Source organism: Haliotis rubra, unplaced genomic scaffold, assembly GCF_003918875.1.
Source record: "Haliotis rubra isolate DU_JTF1 unplaced genomic scaffold, ASM391887v1 Scf21, whole genome shotgun sequence".
Classification (NCBI taxonomy): domain Eukaryota; kingdom Metazoa; phylum Mollusca; class Gastropoda; order Lepetellida; family Haliotidae; genus Haliotis; species Haliotis rubra.
In genome coordinates, this window is record NW_025766114.1 from 790,390 (window position 1) to 810,920 (window position 20,531).

The 20,531-nt window shown below is 39.1% G+C and overlaps 1 protein-coding gene across 1 annotated transcript in view; it reads right to left on the minus strand.

The window, feature by feature from the left end:
* The window catches only part of LOC124276542 (protein MON2 homolog), a 98,349-nt gene that overhangs the window by 61,738 nt on the left and 16,080 nt on the right, over positions 1-20,531 (minus strand). Inside the window, 5 exon segments of the mRNA XM_046712180.1 lie at positions 527-787; positions 2,275-2,437; positions 4,675-4,850; positions 10,579-10,689; positions 11,432-11,497. Coding sequence (XP_046568136.1) covers positions 527-787; positions 2,275-2,437; positions 4,675-4,850; positions 10,579-10,689; positions 11,432-11,434 — 714 coding nt within the window. The 5' untranslated portion in view covers positions 11,435-11,497.

Consider the following 20,531-nt stretch of genomic DNA (forward strand, 5'->3'; position numbering starts at 1 on the left):
GGTATATAGTATTTACAACTTTGGTCAAACCCTTGTGTATGGCATGGTACCAGTATGACAATCCAAGACAAATTATAAGGGAAAACAAGAGTTTGAATCTTATAGTAGCTAATGTTAGCACCATACAAATGGGCCTGTTGTGCTCCCCTTTACCAATGAGCCAAAGGAGATAAGAGTTTTGTTGCAGTGAGAATTTCAGTACAGTGCTTTGCTAGTAACTTTGTAGGGCTGTTTACTGACATTTTATGAGTGCTTCTCTAACTTATACAGGCGATGATAACCTTTAGAATTAAATATCCGGTTATGAATTTGTAATGTGGGCTAAACAATATTTTATAATTTTACAAAAAGAAATACTGGTCCTCTAAATTCATATGCTTAATTCAACAACAATTCATAATTTCAAACTTGTCCTCTCGCTTTTTGCAAAACAACAAAGGAAATCTGTGAAATATATAAAACACTTGTCTGAATCCAAAACCGATTGTACGCATGAATTTTATTCCCACTCTTCTACGAAGCCCACCTGCCACAACACTTTCTTCCACGTCTCTTGCTGAAGTAAGGCACCATGGGCTGAGATTGTCGAGAAGAGAGTCTGGCCAGCGCTCTTGCGTACTGCTGGTCTGGGGTCCACGCACAGGTCGCCCAGCTTGGAGAACAAGCACATCCATAGGGCATCAAATGGCAGCATCCCGAGCTTATTGCGTTCTGACTCCGACAGGTTCTCATCCAGTTCCTGCTTGATTCGCTGCCGGTTCTGATAGAAGAAGTCTGAGATGTTCCACTGCAAGGGAGGGAGGAAGATGGCATCAGTGGGTGGGGTAAGTATATTTGTTGTTTAATGACACATTCAGCAATATTTTAACAATACGACGATGGTCTGTAAATATTCAAGCCACGACTATACAATCAAGAGATCAATAGCGTGAGCATTAAAAAACGCAAATGGTATACAATTTTGTTTGTTTGTTGTTTAATGCTGCACAATGCAATATTCCAGCTATATGGCGGCAGTCTGTAAATAATCAGTTCAGGACCAGACAATCCAGTGATCAACAGTATGAGCATTGATCTATGTAATTGGGAGCGAGCCTGACCATCTGATCCCATTAGTCGCCTCTTACGACAAGCATGGGTTGCTAAAAAGACCAATTCTAACCAGCACCTTTAGGGGTATTGCTAGACTAACAACTAGTCTCTGAAATGAACATATATTACTGAAACAAGAAGACAAAGTCATCAATATCCCCCGCAGTGGCAAAATACTCTTCATGATTATGTCTACTAGTTATGTTTATGTGAAATATTTAGGTGTGTATATAGAAAAGTGGAAGGAGAGTATTGAATAGGTTTTTAAAGTTCTGCTCCAGAAAGCAGCACTATCACCAATTTCAGGCTAAGTCAAACTTGTTGCCATGGAAATGCCAAAAATATTTTATTCAGAATTCCAAAACTACCAAAAGGCACCAGTACACCACCAGACCAATCTATGTGCCAAGTTTGGTGAAGACATATTGAACGGTTTTAGAGTTCTGCTCCGGAAAAGAGTACTACCACTAATTTCAGTCAAAGTCGAACTTGTTGCCATTGAAACGCCAAAAATATTTTATTCAGAATTCCAAAACTACCAAAAGGCACAAGTACACTACCAGATCTATCTATGTGCCAAATTTGGTGAAGAAATAGTGAACGGTTTTAGAGTTCAGCTCCGGAAAAGAGCACTACCACAATTTCAGGCTAAGTCAAACTTGTTGCCATGGAAATGCCAAAAATATTTTATTCAGAATTCCAAAACTACCAAAAGGCACCAGTACACCACCAGATCCATGTATGTGCCAAGTGTGGTGAAGAAATATTGAACGGCTTTAGAGTTCTGCTCCGGAAAAGACAAATGTGCACGGACGGACGCACGCACGCACGCACGCATACGGACGGAGTCCATTTTAAAACCCCCCTGCAAAATGCGTTGCGGGGGATAAAAAAAGTTCATAGTAAAAAAAAAATATATTATGAAAAGGAACCCTGAGACTTTCTTCATTTTCGGAGCTGTGGAAATCTAGACTTGCCACATTTTCTAGACTTCCGTGGGCTTTCTTGGATATATTTGCTTCAGGGTCTATATGAGAGACTAGGGTATTGCAGCAAGTGGTTGTATTTGGCGAATGTGATTCAAGTTTTCAACAAACAGATTGGAAAGATGTCGGCTGACAACAAGTCTTTTTAGACAGAGCCTGAAAGAAGATCTCAGTGAACTTCACAAAATCCACATACCAGCAGCCCGATGGCAGTGAGGCTGACGTTGAGTTCCTGGTTCTGCAGACCGAACTTAGCGGCAACGTCCACACACACCTGCAGATAGATGCTGGGGATTATGGGTAGGAAGTCCGTCACCACGAGTTGGAGCGACTGGAATGCCATCTGAACCAGCTTTTCCCTGAAACCAACCATGAAAACATAGGAAATGAAAATACTTTGGCAGTATCATAATACAGTCGAGTACCGTTGTGTTCAACTCTGATAACTCAATATCTCGGCTGTCTCGATATAACATCTCAGTCCCAGCAAAATCCTTCATAATTTATCATTATTCAAGCTCTTTTAACTCGATACGGATGTCTCGATATTTCAGATATCTTGATATAATATCATGATTCCAACAAGGTTGTTTACACACGTTCACACATGAATCAAAGGGATGTGGTAGTGTAAACTAATTAGGGCTAAATGAGTTGAAGGTGTCATCTGGTTGTTTTTTAATTAGGATTAATTAAGAAGGAATTAATTAGGAAGTACTCACTGTTACGACTAAACACTACTGATAACGGATTATAGTTTTGAATCAATACATACTGAGAAGCATTTTGTTTTCTTTCATAGTGATATGTGATGATATGTGATGATATGCCCTGGTCGGATGTCTCGAAGTTCGGATAACTCGATATTTTTTCTTGGTCCCATAAATATCGAGACAACGGTGCTCGACTGTATATACAAAATGGCAGCTTATAGAAGTTGGGACTACTCCCTGACCTGCAAATACCCGACTCAGTGTACTGACTGGGAGATTACAGTAGGCCAGGGATATACAGGACGCCAATTCCTGTGTTCTATCAGTGTAGGAAAGATAGCCCGTCCCAACGTCCGAGACGGGTGAATTTTGTGGAGGACGGGTTAAAAAAATATCTGGTCCGTCCTCATGTCAGGTCAGTTTTAGCAAACCAATGACATAATCATTATTATATTATAACCTTTTTGAATATTTACTGCCAAAGGATACTAGAATAATCAGATGATTCCACTAGGAGAGTTTTAACAGTCCAAGCTCTGTGTGTGCATATTAAATTATAGCTTAAAATAAAACAAACCAGTTTTAAGTCTTGAAATGGTGTTTTATTTATATTAGGAGGACAGGCTAGATTTTGGCAGGACTGGTAAAAAATTTGACCAGCCAGTCCTGTGGACAGGCTAGATTTTCTACATCTTTCCTACACTGGTTCTATATGCATAAAAATTGACAATGGACGCAACCAAATATATTAGCGCATCCACAGGGACCCAGAAAAACTCCAAATACATTTTGTAAAAATTCCAATCAAGTGACAATAAGTTATCACTGAGTTTGCAACTAGCTGGATTATGGTATTATTTGCAATATAATTACTGTAACAATGTGATGATCATGATACACAATACAATAACAGTATTAATAATAATATTTAAGTGTCTGGGACCCCCATTTTGTTGCCCAAGACCCCTGGAAATTAAGAGTATGAGTCCCAGGGACCCTCAAATACAGGACTCCATGTAAATCCTTGAGTAGGTATTTTGGTAGTGGGTTGATGGGTGAGTGAGTGAGTATGGCTTTTTGTCAGTTTTATCAATATTCCAGCAATATCATGGCGGGAGGTGAGGTGAGGTGAAATTGGGTTTAACGTCGTGCTTGAGAATATTTCGCTCATATGAAGACGTGCATGTGTGTGTATGTGTATGTGCGGCTGCTTGTACTAGCCCAGACTTAAGCTGGTTTTATAGTGCTAGCCCACTGAGATACCATACCGCAGTGAAGCATGAATATCCCACTCAGACACATTATACTGACTCCGAGCCGACCAGTCCTTGTTGTACCCATTAATGCCGAACGCCAGGCAGGGACCAACAAGTACCATATTTTAATGTCTTTTGGTATGACGCGGTCGGGGATCGAACCCGCGACCTTCCGCTCTCCATGGCGGGAGGTATGTTGGTAAGATGTAGGATGGGACACATAAACTGAGTATATTAACTCACACTTTCTGGTAGGCACAACCATTAGCATAACATTACTGCCACATGGTGGCTGCATGGACCTCCGGGTAGGCGAGTGCACAACCCTATACCTACCCCCGCCTGTGGTAGAGGCACTATGCTGGGTATATGGACCTCCGGGTAGGAGAGTGCACAACCCTATACCTACCCCTGCCTGTGGTAGAGGCACTATGCTGGGTATATGGACCTCCGGGTAGGAGAGTGCACAACCCTATACCTACCCCTGCCTGTGGTAGAGGCACTATGCTGGGTATATGGACCTCCGGGTAGGAGAGTACACAACCCTATACCTACCCCTGCCTGTGGTAGAGGCACTATGCTGGGTATATGGACCTCCGGGTAAGAGAGTCACAACACTATACCTACCCCTGCTGGTTGTTGACGGCGCCGATGACACCCAGGATGAGAGGCCAGCCGTGAGACAGGGTGTCACCATTGTTGTGAAGGATCTGATGGACACAGTCCAGCTGTTTCTGTCTGACGTCGCCCTGGTTGATCACGGACAACTCCTGGAGCGGCACCATGATGGTAGACTGCAGCTTCTGCAAAATTAAAAATTCACAGATATTTAGCCAAAAAACATCAATTTTGTTTAATGCAACCAGAAATATCACTTGGTTGTGAGTCTGGACTTGAATTACCACACTCTAATAATATAGTTAAGGACTGTCAGTGAGTGAGTGAGTTTGGTTTTAATGGGGCACGGATCTATGGAATCAACTCAGCAGCCTAACACTGCCACCAAGGTCTCATTAGCCGCAATGAGACGATGATGGATGAAACTGAGTGTGACATGAGACTGGGCTACTATTTTGTGAGGATGGCGGACATAAACTTGAGACAATGTTTATACACATGTATGCATGCCAAAGTGCGAGTTTCAATACATTTATTCAACTTTAACAACCAGACTTCCGTTTCCATTCAGTTGTAACACTTTTTGTCAATAGAAGATGAAACTGAAATTCAAAATATTTAGAGTAGTTATCATAATTACCGTATATGACCGTCTATAAGCCGACCCCCAAACTTGACCCTCAAAATCAGTGTCAAAATCATATCTCTCATGGATAGGCCGACCCCCCGCGATGGGTCGCGGCCAACAGAGACCAGAGTACCCGGTAAGTATGTTCCATCAACGACGAGACACCATTACGAGAATATTACATAATAAAGATTACCGGTGTTTGTTTACCTTTTTTTAACGATCACTGCTTGCATCAACAACGAGACGCCATTTGGAAAGTGGATATACAGCGTAAGTGTTGGTGAGAATATTACATAATAAAGATTACCGGTGTATTGTGGCAACATGTGTTTGTGTTCCTTTTTATATCCCGAAGATCACTGCTTGCATCAACAACGAGACGCCATTTTGTGAAAAAGTACCATCGGTAAATAAAAACTGAAGTCAACTTTTGTTTCAAAATATATTATTTAAGTGTCCATATTTCATCTATATATATATGACAATAAGAAAAATAGTCCACTAACAATAAACACTGACATTTCTGCAAGAGAGTTCTGAGATTTTCACAAGTCATCGGCCGTAAACCCATCAAATTCCGTGTCACTGTCGATCCACATTATTCAAAGAATTCACTGTCATATATATTGTGTCTACTCACGGATCGAAACGAAGTGTAGTTGACAGAAAATGCATAATATATTTTGCTTCTCTAAATATCATATTTATTGTAGCAACAAACTGGCTTGCTTATTTTACCCCATTCAACAATCACAAACTGATTACCGCCTGCTTCCATGTCAATGTGCTTACCACGCTCATGATGGTCCGTATAACCTTAGTGTTGATTATATATTTTTTACATAAAAACTATTACACAATGCTAGGATATATTTTTTTGGGTTAAATAATAGTATTCAATCAATAGAATTCATCCCGTTATATTATTGTGCATGTTTGAACTTGTTCAAGGGAAACGTGTGCACAGCTGATTGCTATTTCCGCTTTGTGTAATGCGAGACAGATACATGACGGTAATCTTAATTAATTTATAGAGCAAAAACTGTAACTAAAATTACACAATGCTAGGATATATTTCTTTGGGTTAAATAACGGTATTATGGGTTATATTTTACTGATGACTGCGTCAGAATTAGGCCCCGCTATATTATTGTGCATGTTTGAACTTGTTAGCCGGAAACATGTGCACAGCTGATTGCTATTTCCGGCTTTGTGTACGAGACAAATACGCACGGTAATCTTAATCCCTGCAAATAAAACAATGCCCAGCAAAAACAACTTATAACTTAAATGGTAAATAATCTTGTCTAGTGATGTTTAATTGCAAATTTGACGTCTCTACTGACAAAGTCGTCTTCTGTTGTTTGTTCCCTCGAAGTGATACGATGTTGTTTTCTTACCCCTGGAAAAAAGTTTGACGAAAGTGTAACTCATGGATAAGACGACCCCCTTCTACAGACTGCTTTTTTTGGTCCTCAAAATTCGGCTTATAGACGGTCATATACGGTAAGTAGATGGCCATATTGGCAGCCATTTTGGAAAATAACTGAAAAATTAAGGGAAAAAAATGACTACATTTCCGAATTAATTCTAAGACAAAAATTGTATTTCATCGTTGATCAATGTGTGGATAAGTCCTTATACTATCATTTGTGCTTACAGTTGGCACAGCAGAGGTTGGGAACAGGTTATGAATTCTGAAATATCATCCTTGTACCCACAAACAGAAAAACAATAACAAAAGCAACAAGCAGTCCCTGGGAATTGCTCTAGATCAGTACCCCTTTATTGTTTGGCCCAGTCTTGATTCTTTACCTACTGCTGCCTTGTAGCTGTAGACCCGTGAAGGTCCGGGTTAGAATATTGATCTTCAGTAACCCATGCTTGTCTTAAGAGGCGACTAACAGGATAGGGTTGACACATGTCATCGGTTCCCAGTTGTGCAGATCGATGTTCATGTTGTTGGTCACTGGATTGTCTGGTCCAGACTCGATTATTTACAGACCGCCGCCATAAAGATTGGATATTGCTGAGTGCGGCGTAAAACTAAACTCACTCACTCACTCACTCACTCATAGCTGTAATATTGCTGAGTGCGGTGTTAAACAAAATAGAAAGAAAGAAAGAAACAAACAGTGCCCCTTTACGCTGCTTTAAACAATATTTCAGTCACATCACTGCCTGTCAGCTTGTTTTGAGGCAGCCTGGGTTTAAGTAGGTACTTCACAGGTACAGTTTGGGTGAAACTTGTGAGCACAATTGAGGAGAGAGTGAGTGAGTTTAGTTTTGCGCTGTTTTTAGCAATATTCCAGCAATATCACAGCGTATCCATGTGGGGAATTGAACCTGGGTCTTTTAGCATGACGAGCGAACACTTTAACCACAAGGCTATCCCACCACCCCCAGTTGAGGATTGAGTGAGTATGGTTTTACGCCGCCTTTAGCAATACTCCACAAATATCATAGCAGGGAATACCTGAAATGGGGTTAAACATTTTACGCACATGGTGAATTGAACCCGGGTCTTCGGACTGACGAACCAACGCTTTAACCACAAGGTTACCCCACCACACCCAACAGTTAAGGAGATGATAATGTCACTTATCATCAGAGTCAAAATGAACCTGGGTATTTTCAACACAGATAGCGGCAATTATGCAAGATTTCTGAATCAGGGCAAACCCTTGCAGGGAAACTGGCATGACGATGCATTCAAGTGTAACTCAATGTAAATGTGTCACTTTGTTGATGCCAGCAAGGGACAGCCACAGTTTTTATTACATAAAAAAATGTACAATAATGAGAGTACAAACATTTCAAATAACATCAGGGGCGATGGGGTAGCCTAGTGGTTGAAGCGTCCGCTCGTCACGCCAAAGACCCGGGTTTGATTCCCCCAAGGTTACAATGTGTGAAGCCCATTTCTGGTGTCCCCCGCCGTGATATTGTTTGAAAATACGCTAATAGCGGCGTAAAACCAAACTCACTCACTCAAATAACATCATCTCAGGACACTGTTCCATTTTCTCTTGAAGTATAAGTTCACTAATTTCAGCCATGATGCATTTGATCATGAAGTTCAAACATCTCAATTTAAGTCAGTAAAAACATTAGCTGTCAACCAGTGACTCAAAACTTTAATAATTCAAAAGTCTCCGTAACTATAAACTGACATGTCCAGTTGTACAAAAAAATACTTATTCTGCTTCATCCTATATCTAAATGGTTATTATTTCTTTTTCCTCTTTTTGATTTCCATTTCAGGTAGTTGGTACAGGCTATTTGTGCTTTATGAAATTACTGAGTAGGAGTGAGTGAGTGAGTTAATATTTAACGTCACATCGGCAATATTTCAGCCATATCGTGACGAGACTGAGTAGGAGGGAGGTGGATAGCCTTGTTGTTAATGCATCCGCTTGTCAAGCCGAACACCTGGTTCGATTCCCCACATGGGTACAATGTGTTAAGCCCATTTCTGGTGTCTCCCACTGTGATATTGCTGAAATATTGCTAACAGTGGCATAAAACAAAACTCACACACCAACATGTATGCAGGATTTTACTGGAGCTTCTAAAGCTTGTTCAAAACTTCTAAGAAACAACATTTCTCTGAATATATTTTTATAATCAGTGAAATTATAAAAGGCACACATTACTATTATCAATGTGCACATAAAAATTTTGATAATGAATTTAATATGTTGATACTTGATAAATTACAAGCAGAAAAGCTTTTATGGAAAAAATAAGATCTACATAGTTATCTCCCTTTGACCATGAACCCTCTCTGTGCCATGTGGATGAAATCTTACAAGAAATCAACCACAAGACAAAATACATTCTAAGACAAATCTAACAATGACTTCTCTGTGCATAAACAATGAAAACGATGTGTATCTTTTTAAAGTCCCAGATAACGGAAATACATAAATTTTACTGAACACCAAACATTGCATTCAAGGAAACAAATTCCTCAAATGAGACTATTTATTGCTATAAGCAAGCTGAAAACTATTCAATAAATGGTAATGACAAAAACAATTTATTTATAGATCTTATTATATAACTTGGAAACAAGCATGCAGTTCATGTTTTGCTACAGCTTATGCTATGGGCTACAGTGGCTTATGCAGTCAACATGTTTGCTATTTGTTCAATGCCATGGCAATTTTTCAGCTACAGGTTGAAGGACTGTAAATAATGAACTTAAGGTAAAACAAGTGTTTGCCACTAATATCGCAATGTCCCCCGCCGCTAAAGAAGAATGAAATATTTATAACATATTTACTACTTTTTATTTTGTGGTCACATACAAGATGCCTGAAATGACTGGTGTCTGCATAATCACCCAATGTAGGCTGTCAACATAACTGAAGACATTGGGTGCAATGTTTTATGAGATATCACGTTTAAATAAGTTTGAAAAGTGGTCAAAGTGTCATGGTGACCTTGAAAATAAGGTCAAGGTCACCAAGCTCAACTCTTGTCTGCGTAATCCCCCAATGTAGGCTGTCACCAAATCAGGTACAACAGTTCATGAGATATCACGTTAACAAGAATAGGGACGTACGTACGTATGGACGCTGCTGAATACATAGTCCCCATTCCACGTTGCGGCGGGGGACAACAATCAAGTGATTGATATTGTGAACAACCATCCACACATTGTCAACCAAGTGAGTGAGTGAGTGAGTGAGTTTTACGCTGCACTCAGCTATATTCAAGCTATATGGCGGCGGTCTGTAAATAATCGAGTCTGGACCAGACAATCTAGGGATCACCAGCATGAACATCGATCTACGCAATTGGGAAACGATGGCATGTGTGAACCCAGTCAGCGAGTCTGACCACCCGATCCTGTTAGTCGCCTCTTATGACTGACTGACTGAGTTTAGTTTACGCCACTATTAGCAATATTCCAACAATATCACGGCGGAGGACACCAGAAATGGGCTTCACACATTGTGCCCATGTGGGGATTCGAACCCGGGTCTTCGGCATGACGAGCCAACACTTTAACCACTAGGCTACCCCACCAACCCCGCCTCTTATGACAAACATGGATTACTGAAGATCAATTCTAACCCGGACCTGCACGGGGTCCTGTAAACAAAGTCACACAGCTTGACAACCCAATCCATCTCTTACAACCAGCACAGCTTGTTTTGGCCTATTCGAAGTATAAATTCTCAGGGTGTTTATTCTTGAACCCTTCAACCACAAGTATTGGTATTCAAAGGGGTGTTATAACTGACATGATATATAAATGTTTATATACTTACAAGGTTGCCATGCAGCGGTGGGTCATATTTGAACATAAGCGCTGCTTTCACTAAGGCTGTAACAGCCTCTGCTCCCCAACTCCTCATACCAGCATATGGATGCTGACATACCTAGGATAACACAGTGTAACATATTTGTAAACAAAAACCACATCAAATGCAATAAAAAGGTCAAATAAAGTATTCATTGATAATATCTGAAAATTTCCTTTCAAACAAGTACCCAGAAGGCATATTTATATTTCAGAGTATCTTTTTTGCTTTTTTTAAGATTCAATTTTAAAGGAAATTTTCAAACAATAAATCAGACATATACATGCATAATCCACTTGTTCATATAATACATAAATACAAAATATTCAACAAAACAGTATGATCTCTCACAATATTGCATAATAGACAAAATGTATGTTTGTGTATGTGCAAGTTGCTGAAATAGAAGTCAAGTTGACAAGTAATAAAAGGAAGATCTCAGTTGGGAAACACGATATTGTTGACAAAGATCCAGTCCTGAAAAAATAGAGAAAAGTGATTAAAACATTCAAATCAATCCTACAATCAGGCCATAATTGACATATCATCTTCTGATCTAAACACGGCATTCAGAATTGATACCAATGACCATAGATTCTGCCCTTGGCATTTGGATAATTATCAGACGTGGGAAATCAAAGATACCATTAATAATACTGATGTTCACAACAGTTAAACATGTGCCAACATGAAACCTGTTACTGAAACCCTGATACATTATACACATTCACCTAAAGCATGTGATGTGTTACATTAAAGTCATGCTTTAGGTAGTTAGTACTAAGTCGACATCATATGCAGGTCATAAGGTCAAACATACCATTCATCTTGACAGCCAGCTTACAAACCACTTGTGACGATGGTGCCATCCTTTCTGGAAAACTGCCTGAAAAGAAATATCATTCTTGTGACGATATATCTGAATGGACTTTTAACCTCACTTGGTTATAAAGAATATTTTACTGGGTTTTCTCATTTACTGGGGCTCCTTTCACAAAGCACTAAGGTGATCGTAAGTCACTAAGGTAACCTTAGTGACTTACACCTTAGTGCAATGTTAAAGAATGGGAGTTAAGGTTAACCTTAGTAAAGGTTGCTTCGTGAAAGGAGCCCCTGGTAACATGTGTCATTTGCAAAGTTACTGCTTTGTGTTGGGTCTGGTATTACTTGTGTCATTTGCAGTGATATCTCATTATGTACTGAAGGTATATTACATGTGCCACATGCTGCAACGATGACCTTTCACATTGCCAGTTATTTGTGATTGTTCCATTGTATCACCTTCAGAAGAGTGTGGGGGTGTTTGTCAAGTAAAGGAGAGCAAGTTTCACTGACTTCTATAAAAACAAGCTGAAAAATTTGAGCAAGACTCACTTTTACCCCCAGGTGAACAACAATTAATCATGATCATTCTTGTGTGGGTGTTGTGTGGATGTATGAATGAGAGAGAGAGAGAGAGAGAGAGAGAGAGAGAGAGAGAGAGAGAGAGAGAGAGAGAGAGAGAGAGAGAGAGAGAGAGAGAGAGAGAGAGAGAGAGAGAGAGAGAGAGAGAGAGAGAGAGAGAGAGAGAGAGAGAGAGAGAGAGAGAGAGAGAGAGAGAATAACATGCACAGGTGTGTGGGGGGTGGGTGAAAGCCGGGGTGGGAGTGTGGGGGTGGGTGTGGGTGGGGGTGGGGTGGGGTGTGGGTGGCTTGTTGGTCTAGAGTAGTATCAGTTTTTATAGTGCCATCCAACTGAGATACCACATTGCATTTTGATACAACACTCAGAACACACGGAATACTGACCCCGAGCTGACCAGGCTAGACAACATCTACCATCTACCACCATCTTTCAGTATGAGTGAGAAATAACTGCCTTGCACCACATCAGCTGTCCTACACCTATTCACACATTCTTTTGTTCCAGAAATCAAGCCACCAATCTTCATCTCTCAAGGCAGTCACCATATCCTCTAAAACGATGCTGACAGATGATACTTATGAAATAACCCTAAAGCCAGATGAGCAAAACACCATGTACAGTGTAAAAGACCTCCAATGTATGAATCTGTTTTTATAGGTTTTATTGTGTTTGCAGAAATGTTATTTGAGAACTAAACTGTCTCGATTAATGCTCAGTTTTTGCCCTGAATTCAGTCACTGTACCATCAGGATGTACTTTTTATATCTCTGTTGTCAGAGGTTGACATTATCTCTAACAAGAAAAAATTGTGTCCAGGGACACGGATGCCCCCGCTGACATTCATAAGACATATAAAGATCAATAATTGAACAACATTCACGAACAAGTTCAATAAACATCTATGCAACTATGACATGCACACCTTTCGAGTCTCAATGAAACACATGTATAGGCTTAATCAATTCTGTTGAGCAGTTTTTGTGGAGAAGTGGATAGACTTAATCCCCTATTTCCCTATCATCAGAGAGAAATTCAGGAAAATTTATCTAAGTTCAAAATTCTCTAAACATACAAAAAATTATAAAATACGAAAACAAAATATGAGATGCACACCTTTAGAGTCTCTATAAAAGACATATGTAAGCTAAATGAGTTTTGTGCAGTGGTTTTTGAGAAGTGGATAAAGTACACCCCCTGTTGTATTGGACGAACTGGATGAATAGAGCCAATTCAAGTTCAAATATCTGTAGAAGTGACAAAATTAAGAAATTGGATGAACAAGGTATGAGATGCACACCATTAGAGTTCCAATGAAACACACATAGAAGCTCAATCAATTCTGTTTAGCAGCTTTTGTGGAGAAGTGGATAACGTACACCCCTGTTGGATGGAACGAACACTGGCTGAATAGAACGAGATTCAACTAAGTAACATCTGTAAAAGTGACAAAATGGTGGTGTGGTGAGGTGTGGTGAGGTGTGGTGAGGTGTGGTGTGGTGTGTGGTGGTGTTGTGTGTTGTGTTGTGTGGTGTGGTGTGTGTTGTGTGGTGTGTGATGTGTTGTGTAGTGTGATGTGGTGTGGTGTGTGGAGTGGTGTGCTGTGTAGTGTGTGTGTTGTGTGGTGTTGTGTGTTGTGGTGTGCTGTGTGTAGTGTGATGCGGTGTGTGTTGTGGTGTGCTGTGGTGTGTGCTATGTAGTGTGGTGTGTAGTGTGTGTGTTGTGTAGTGTAGTGTTGTGTGGTGTGGTGTGGAGTGTGTGGTGTGGTGTGGTTTGGTGTGTGGTGTGGTGTGTGGTGTGTGGTCCTGTGCATAGAGCCCAGGTCACATTTAAGTTGAAGTTAAGCAACGTTGGGCGTGGAGAGTCTTTGCATGGATGACAGTGTTTGACAGCTTGACTCCAGAGAGTTTCTAGGACTTCAGTCCTGCCCCACAACAAAGCACACGTGTGGTCTCCCCATAGGCAAGTGGGTTTGTTCAACACTTAGCAAAGTCAGAGATGTGTTGTGGGTACACTCAATAATATTGTGTGAAAAGCTGGAAGCAGTGAATTTTTTTTCTGTCCATTCTCTACATTTGCTTATTGCGCAAAACCCTTGTGATTATAATGTATCATATTCGCCTCATACTGGATTCATTACAGCCCTAGAGCTGATAATGTTTCTAAGTGTGTCATGGTAATATTTTCTGTCTTAAACGTCTAAGACAGGCATCACTTAGGGCTTCCCTCCCACCCTGACATCCATGATATCACTGAGATAGTACTACTTAAAGCGTCTTTAAACACAACTGACACGCTGAAAGAGATGATGAAGTACGAGCGATGGCCCTCCCCTTTGTATTCATGGGTTTAGTGACCAGCGCGTTCTCTGATTACTATCATTCTAACAATATCACTGTAATAATGGTGTATATTGCATCTGTCAAACAGTCATTTCATGGCAACACTCAGAGCTATTCACTCGCTCACAGATGACATGTACAATCCACAATGGCCAATCAAGACAACACCATTCCCCTCGACAGAAGACCAACTTGGACTACATCTGTCACTGAAAGGGATCATCATCGTTGGTCAAATATTAAAGTCATCAATATTGATACCAAATGTCAACCTATATACGCCTCCCTATATCACAACCAAACACAATTATTTCAAAGTGGTGACACTAGAAACTCTCATGATGGCAAACATTTTTCAACAATCACAGTATGCCCTAATCTCTCGTCATTACATAGATGACATCAAAAATATCGCAAACAACTTTGAAAAGTTTTAAAATGTTGTCAAATATGATGGCCTTGAGACTACATTTGAAACACAGTACAAAACAGCTAAAAACACTTTTTACCTGTTTTGTTAAAAATGACATGCAATTTGTGACATTTCTTTCACCAAAATGATCACTGTCAAAGAGATTTTACATCTTTTCAATCAAGATTCAAACGAAGAACATATCATTCATTTTTAGATGATGTACATTAGGGAGAAAAATGGACCAGGATTATTTTCCAAAATGACAAAAATGTATTTTTAAGTTCAAGAAAAACAAACTGTGATTGATGTTAACAACATGGAAACATTCGAAAATGGTGATTTTACTTAAAGAAGAAGCACTCAATCTGATAGCTTAATACTCAGAAAGGGGCAAAACAATTATCAACAGATTTGTGTCCCAATATGATAGTTGAGGTTTTGTCCTTCTGAACTTGAATCTTAACATACCAGATATGTCAATCACTATCATTTGTAGCAGCAGTAGCAACAAAAAACAAGAATGAGGAAATATCGAAATTGACAGACTTGTCTCAGCTGATGTCTAAACAGAAGATATTTGGGGCATCCATTGGGAAATGTCATTGAAGACATAAAAAATGACTGCGATCGAATGTTAAAAAATTATTTTGCAAACTTTAGTGGATTTTGAAAAATCAAATATCATGATAATGGACATGTGTTTGTTGCCGTGTGTTTGAACACTGAAGGAGAACTGAATTGTTGCGATAATGGGTTTAAAATGACCATCCTGAAGGTTAAAAGAGTTAAAGCACTTTGCTTGCAAATGTTGAACGACTGGTTAATGGTCAGCAACTCAATACGAGCAATAGGTTCTGTAGGCCATCAACATGATTTATTATATCCAGGAAGCATTCTGTGAGAATCTAAATTCAATAAAATATTTAATAAAACACACACCATGGAATAACCAGTCTCCTATATCAACTAAAACAGATTCCATTGCAAAAACATTGGAAAACACCACTGAACATTAGGTGAGGTGAAATTGTGTTTTACGTCGTGCTTGAGAATATTTTGCTAATATGACGACGTGCATGCGTGTGTATGTGTATGTGTGGCTGCTTGTACTAGCCCAGACTTAAGCTGGTTTTATAGTGCTAGCCCACTGAGATACCATGCCGCAGTGAATCATGAATACCCCACTCAGACACATTATACTGACTCCGAGCCGACCAGTCCTTGTTGTACCCATTAGTGTCGAGCTCCAGGCAGGGACCAACAAGTACCATATTTTAATGTCTTTTGGTATGACGCGGTCGGGGATCAAACCCGCGACCTTCCACTCTCCGGGCGGACGCTCTAACCACTACACCACGGAGGCGGTCCCACTGAACATTAGAGTAATGGATCACTGATAATCAATAAAGACACCAGGTGTTCATGAAGTGGGGACGTATGTCCAGAGTGAGTGAGTGAGTTGGGTTTTATGCCGAGTTTACCAATATTCCAGTAAAGCAATATTCCAGTAATATCATAGTGGGGACACCTGAAGGGGCTTCACACATTGTACCCATGTGGGGAATCGAACCAGGTCTTTGACGTGATGAGCAAACGCTTTAACCACTGGGCAACCCCACCACCCCATATTACTGTAGTGTCTGCCGTTCAAACAATCTTCATAAAAAGTAAGTGTTTGTATGCTGCCACCACACAGAAACATTTTTGCTAAGCGACTACGGCCTGTGAACGAATCACATAATCAGGTGATGGACTACTATTTATGTTGTTTGTGGTTTAATGCAGCATTTAGCAATATTCCAGCTATATGATGGGGGTCTGTAAATAATCAAATCTGAACCAGACAGTCCTGTGCTCAACATGATTATCAATCTATGCAACTGGGATATGATGACATGTGTCAACCAAGTCAGCCGATTCCATTAGTCGCCAAAATCTGATTCTGCATTATCTTCAGGCGTCTTACAGATGTGAACTGACAAAAGTATTATTGTAAATATTGTAAATATCATCCGTTATCAACCATTAGCTACTTCAAAAATACTTATGTTTCTTGTGACAGTTTACAAATATTAAGAATCAGAGCATCTCATGACAGCAAGCCAGAAAGTCAAGCAGAATAAGAAATCAATTTGGTGAAATCTTGGCAAAGATCTAGAAAAATAATTTTCATGTTGAACAAACTGTGATGGAAATAATCAACATAGTTCCAAATAGGTCATGTTTTGTGCAGAATGCGAGGATTAATGTCTTAACCTACACCCCAATTCAATATAACCTTGAAAAGACAATACAGAAAGGTGTTTCATCAAAGCTCCATGGATACCGTTGTTACTGTTGATGATTACTGCTGAGAGCTGTGTGTAATTTGGAATTAATGTTGCAAGCAGGAGAGAACTAATCAGAGGAGCTCTACATACAACAACGGGGTCATTGACATGGGAGCATGATGATGTTGTCAATATCACTCATGAACATCACTTGTCAATATAGCTCATCAAAACACTTCATCAATACGACTCATTCATATGACTTGTCTATATAGTTCCTCAGTTTCACTTGTCAATATCACACATTAATAGCATTCATCAATATACCTCAGCAATATCACTCGTCAATATACCTCAGCAATATTACTCATCAACATACCTCAGCAATATCACACGTCAGTTTCACTAGTCAATATCACACGTCAATATACCTCAGCAATATCACACATCAATATACCTCAGCAATATCACTTGTCAATATACCTCAGCAATATCACACGTCAGTTTCACTAGTCAATATCACACATTATAGCATTCATCAATATACCTCAGCAATATCACTCGTCAATATACCTCAGCAATATTACTCGTCAATATACCTCAGCAATATCACACGTCAGTTTCACTAGTCAATATCACACGTCAATATACCTCAGCAATATCACACATCAATATACCTCAGCAATATCACTTGACAATATACCTCAGCAATATCACACGTCAGTTTCACTAGTCAATATCACACATTATAGCATTCATCAATATACCTCAGCAATATCACTTGTCAATATCACTCAGCAATATCACACGTCAATATACCTCAGCAATATCACACGTCAGTTTCACTAGTCAATATCACTTGTCAGTTTTACTAGTCAACATTACACAACAATAATCACTCATCAATATCACTCTTCAAATTTCAACAGCCAATATCGACCCGTGAAGATCCGGTTAGAATTGATCTTCAGTAACCCATGCTTGTTGTAAGAGGTGATTAACAGGATCGGGTGGTCAGGCTCACTGACTTGGTTGACACATGTCATTGTATCCCAAATGCATAGATCGATGTTCATGCTGTTGATCACTGGATTGTCTGGTCCAGACTCGATTCTTTAACAGACCGCCGCCATATAGCTGGAATATTGCTGAATGTGGCGTAAAACTAAACTCACTCACTCACTCGATAGTCAATATCACTCATCAATATCACATGTTAACAACCATGGGAAGGAAGAATTTTACAACACATGGTGGGGCAATGTGTTGAACTTGTAAACAAGTGAATCTTGTTATCTGCTAATTATGTTTTGACAGAATTATAACCTCATATATAGCAAGAGTACACAGACAGACAGATATGAATAATAATACACTACAAAACTATTTCTCATGAAATATCAAAAATATTATTTCAGCATGTGTTTTCAACAAACATAAAGAGAAACTGTTTCTTGCAAATGAACTAAATCTTGTTTACTTCATACTGACACTAACAACAAAATGATGTTACTTTCATCATCAATGTAGCATTTTCCACAAGTGTGAAGATAAAAATGTCACTTTTCATATTGTAAAAGTCTGTTGTTTGGGTGGTCCTGCCATCAGCTACAGCTTAGTAAATTCACTTGGTGGAAGTTATACCGTATCTACTGCAAGTGTCTGCAGTCGACCCTCATTATGGTAATTCCTTCTATTCACGTCTGCTTCAGGAAAATAAATTTGGTACCTACAGTTTTTCAACTTCACCTTAATAGATCCTGTTGTATAAAAAAAACAACAGTGTTACATAAAAGGTATCCCCCATTTCATTCTACATCTTCATAAAACCCTACAAAGATGATCTCGAATTCAGCTATCAGAGTTATCACCCATTTCATTCTGCATCTATTTTTCAAATCAAAATCTTCAAGTCAGATTCCTTCTCTTGTCCTACCCAGGAATTGCTACATTCTTCAACTTGTTCAGGACTTTTTACATGATCCTTCTGCTATTTGTCTTCATCTCATGCGTAAACTGAGACCTTTTAATGTTAACCCATCTGTGATGTCCTCTTTTTATGAAAAATTTATTCAGAGTATTTTAACATTTTCCTTCCATTGTTGGTACGGGTCTCTCTCAGTTCATCTCAAATCTAAAATAGACAAAATTGTTAACACTGCTCTACTGCAAGTAAAATCGCTGGAGTCAGATTTGAATGTTTGTCATCAATATATGAGCGGAAAATCGTGAATCAAGCTGTCAAAATGATATCTGACCGTACTCACTACTTAAATTCAAAATACAACCTCCTCCCTTCAGGCCGCCGCTAAGTTCCAATTGTGAAAACTAAGAGAGCCTGTACATCCTTTATTCCTAGTACCATATCTCTCTTAAACAAATGTGAAGATACCTAAATCAAAGAATTTATGTAAATATGTTTTGTATTTCTCTGATGTGTCAGTAGCTCTGCTGATGTAACACAAATTCCTGAAAAGGCATTAAAGTATGATTCTATTTTAGTATTCTATTCCTGACAATTTCACCCCAACAAATTAATATGGAAGCCTAATGGTGCCACATTGGTAGCTCAATATATTTTTTCAATTTTCAATTTGATTTTTTAACATAAACATGAAAATACTGAAAACAACAGACATTACAAAGTCATTCATTAACTTTTCGAATTAATGAGAAAAACTCAAAATTTAAAAAACACAAAAGAATGTGAAAGAACAAGAAAGTTTGATTTAAAAAATATATTTATGCTACCAGTATGACATCATTAGGCTTTCATGAATTAATTCAACTTCAAACCAAGTGAAAATGTAACCATCATACTTTGCATAATAAACTCGGCAACAAACAATTCCAAAGTGACTTTTGTGAAAGTTAAGCTACTCCTGAAGCAATGCATGATTATGATATCGTCAGAATAATGAATCATTATGTGCGTGTTAGGATCATTGTTAGACCCTGTAAAATACAACTCCAGACCGGTGTCAACCATTGTCCATTACAACGTGTCAATCAACACTGACAATGGTTCCTGGAGATAACAAAGACACAGGCACCTGAGACCAATGAATGAAAATGATGAGAAACATCCAACAAATTGTCCCGTCTTTGTCGAACACATGAGACATGATTAACGTCTACTGTACAAGAGACACAAATACCTGCGATACTCCTGTCAGGTTTCGTCTCTGTCTTTCTCGTCACGTATTTACACAATATACAAGCTAAAAATGGAGAATGTAGCGCTGGCTTCATTGTGTTCTAACTTTGTCTGATAATCCTGCTGGAATGAAAAAAGCTCTTCAGTTTGTCAACAGATAAGCACATTTGATAAACCATTTCAATGACACTAGTCAGTTCAATGAGGATAAAGTCAGTTCTATTATGCTGAAGTTAGTTCTATGATGCTGAAGTCAGTTCTATGAAGATGAAGTCAGTTCTATGATGAAGTCAGTTCTATTATGCTGAAGTCAGTTATATGAAGGTGTAGTGAGT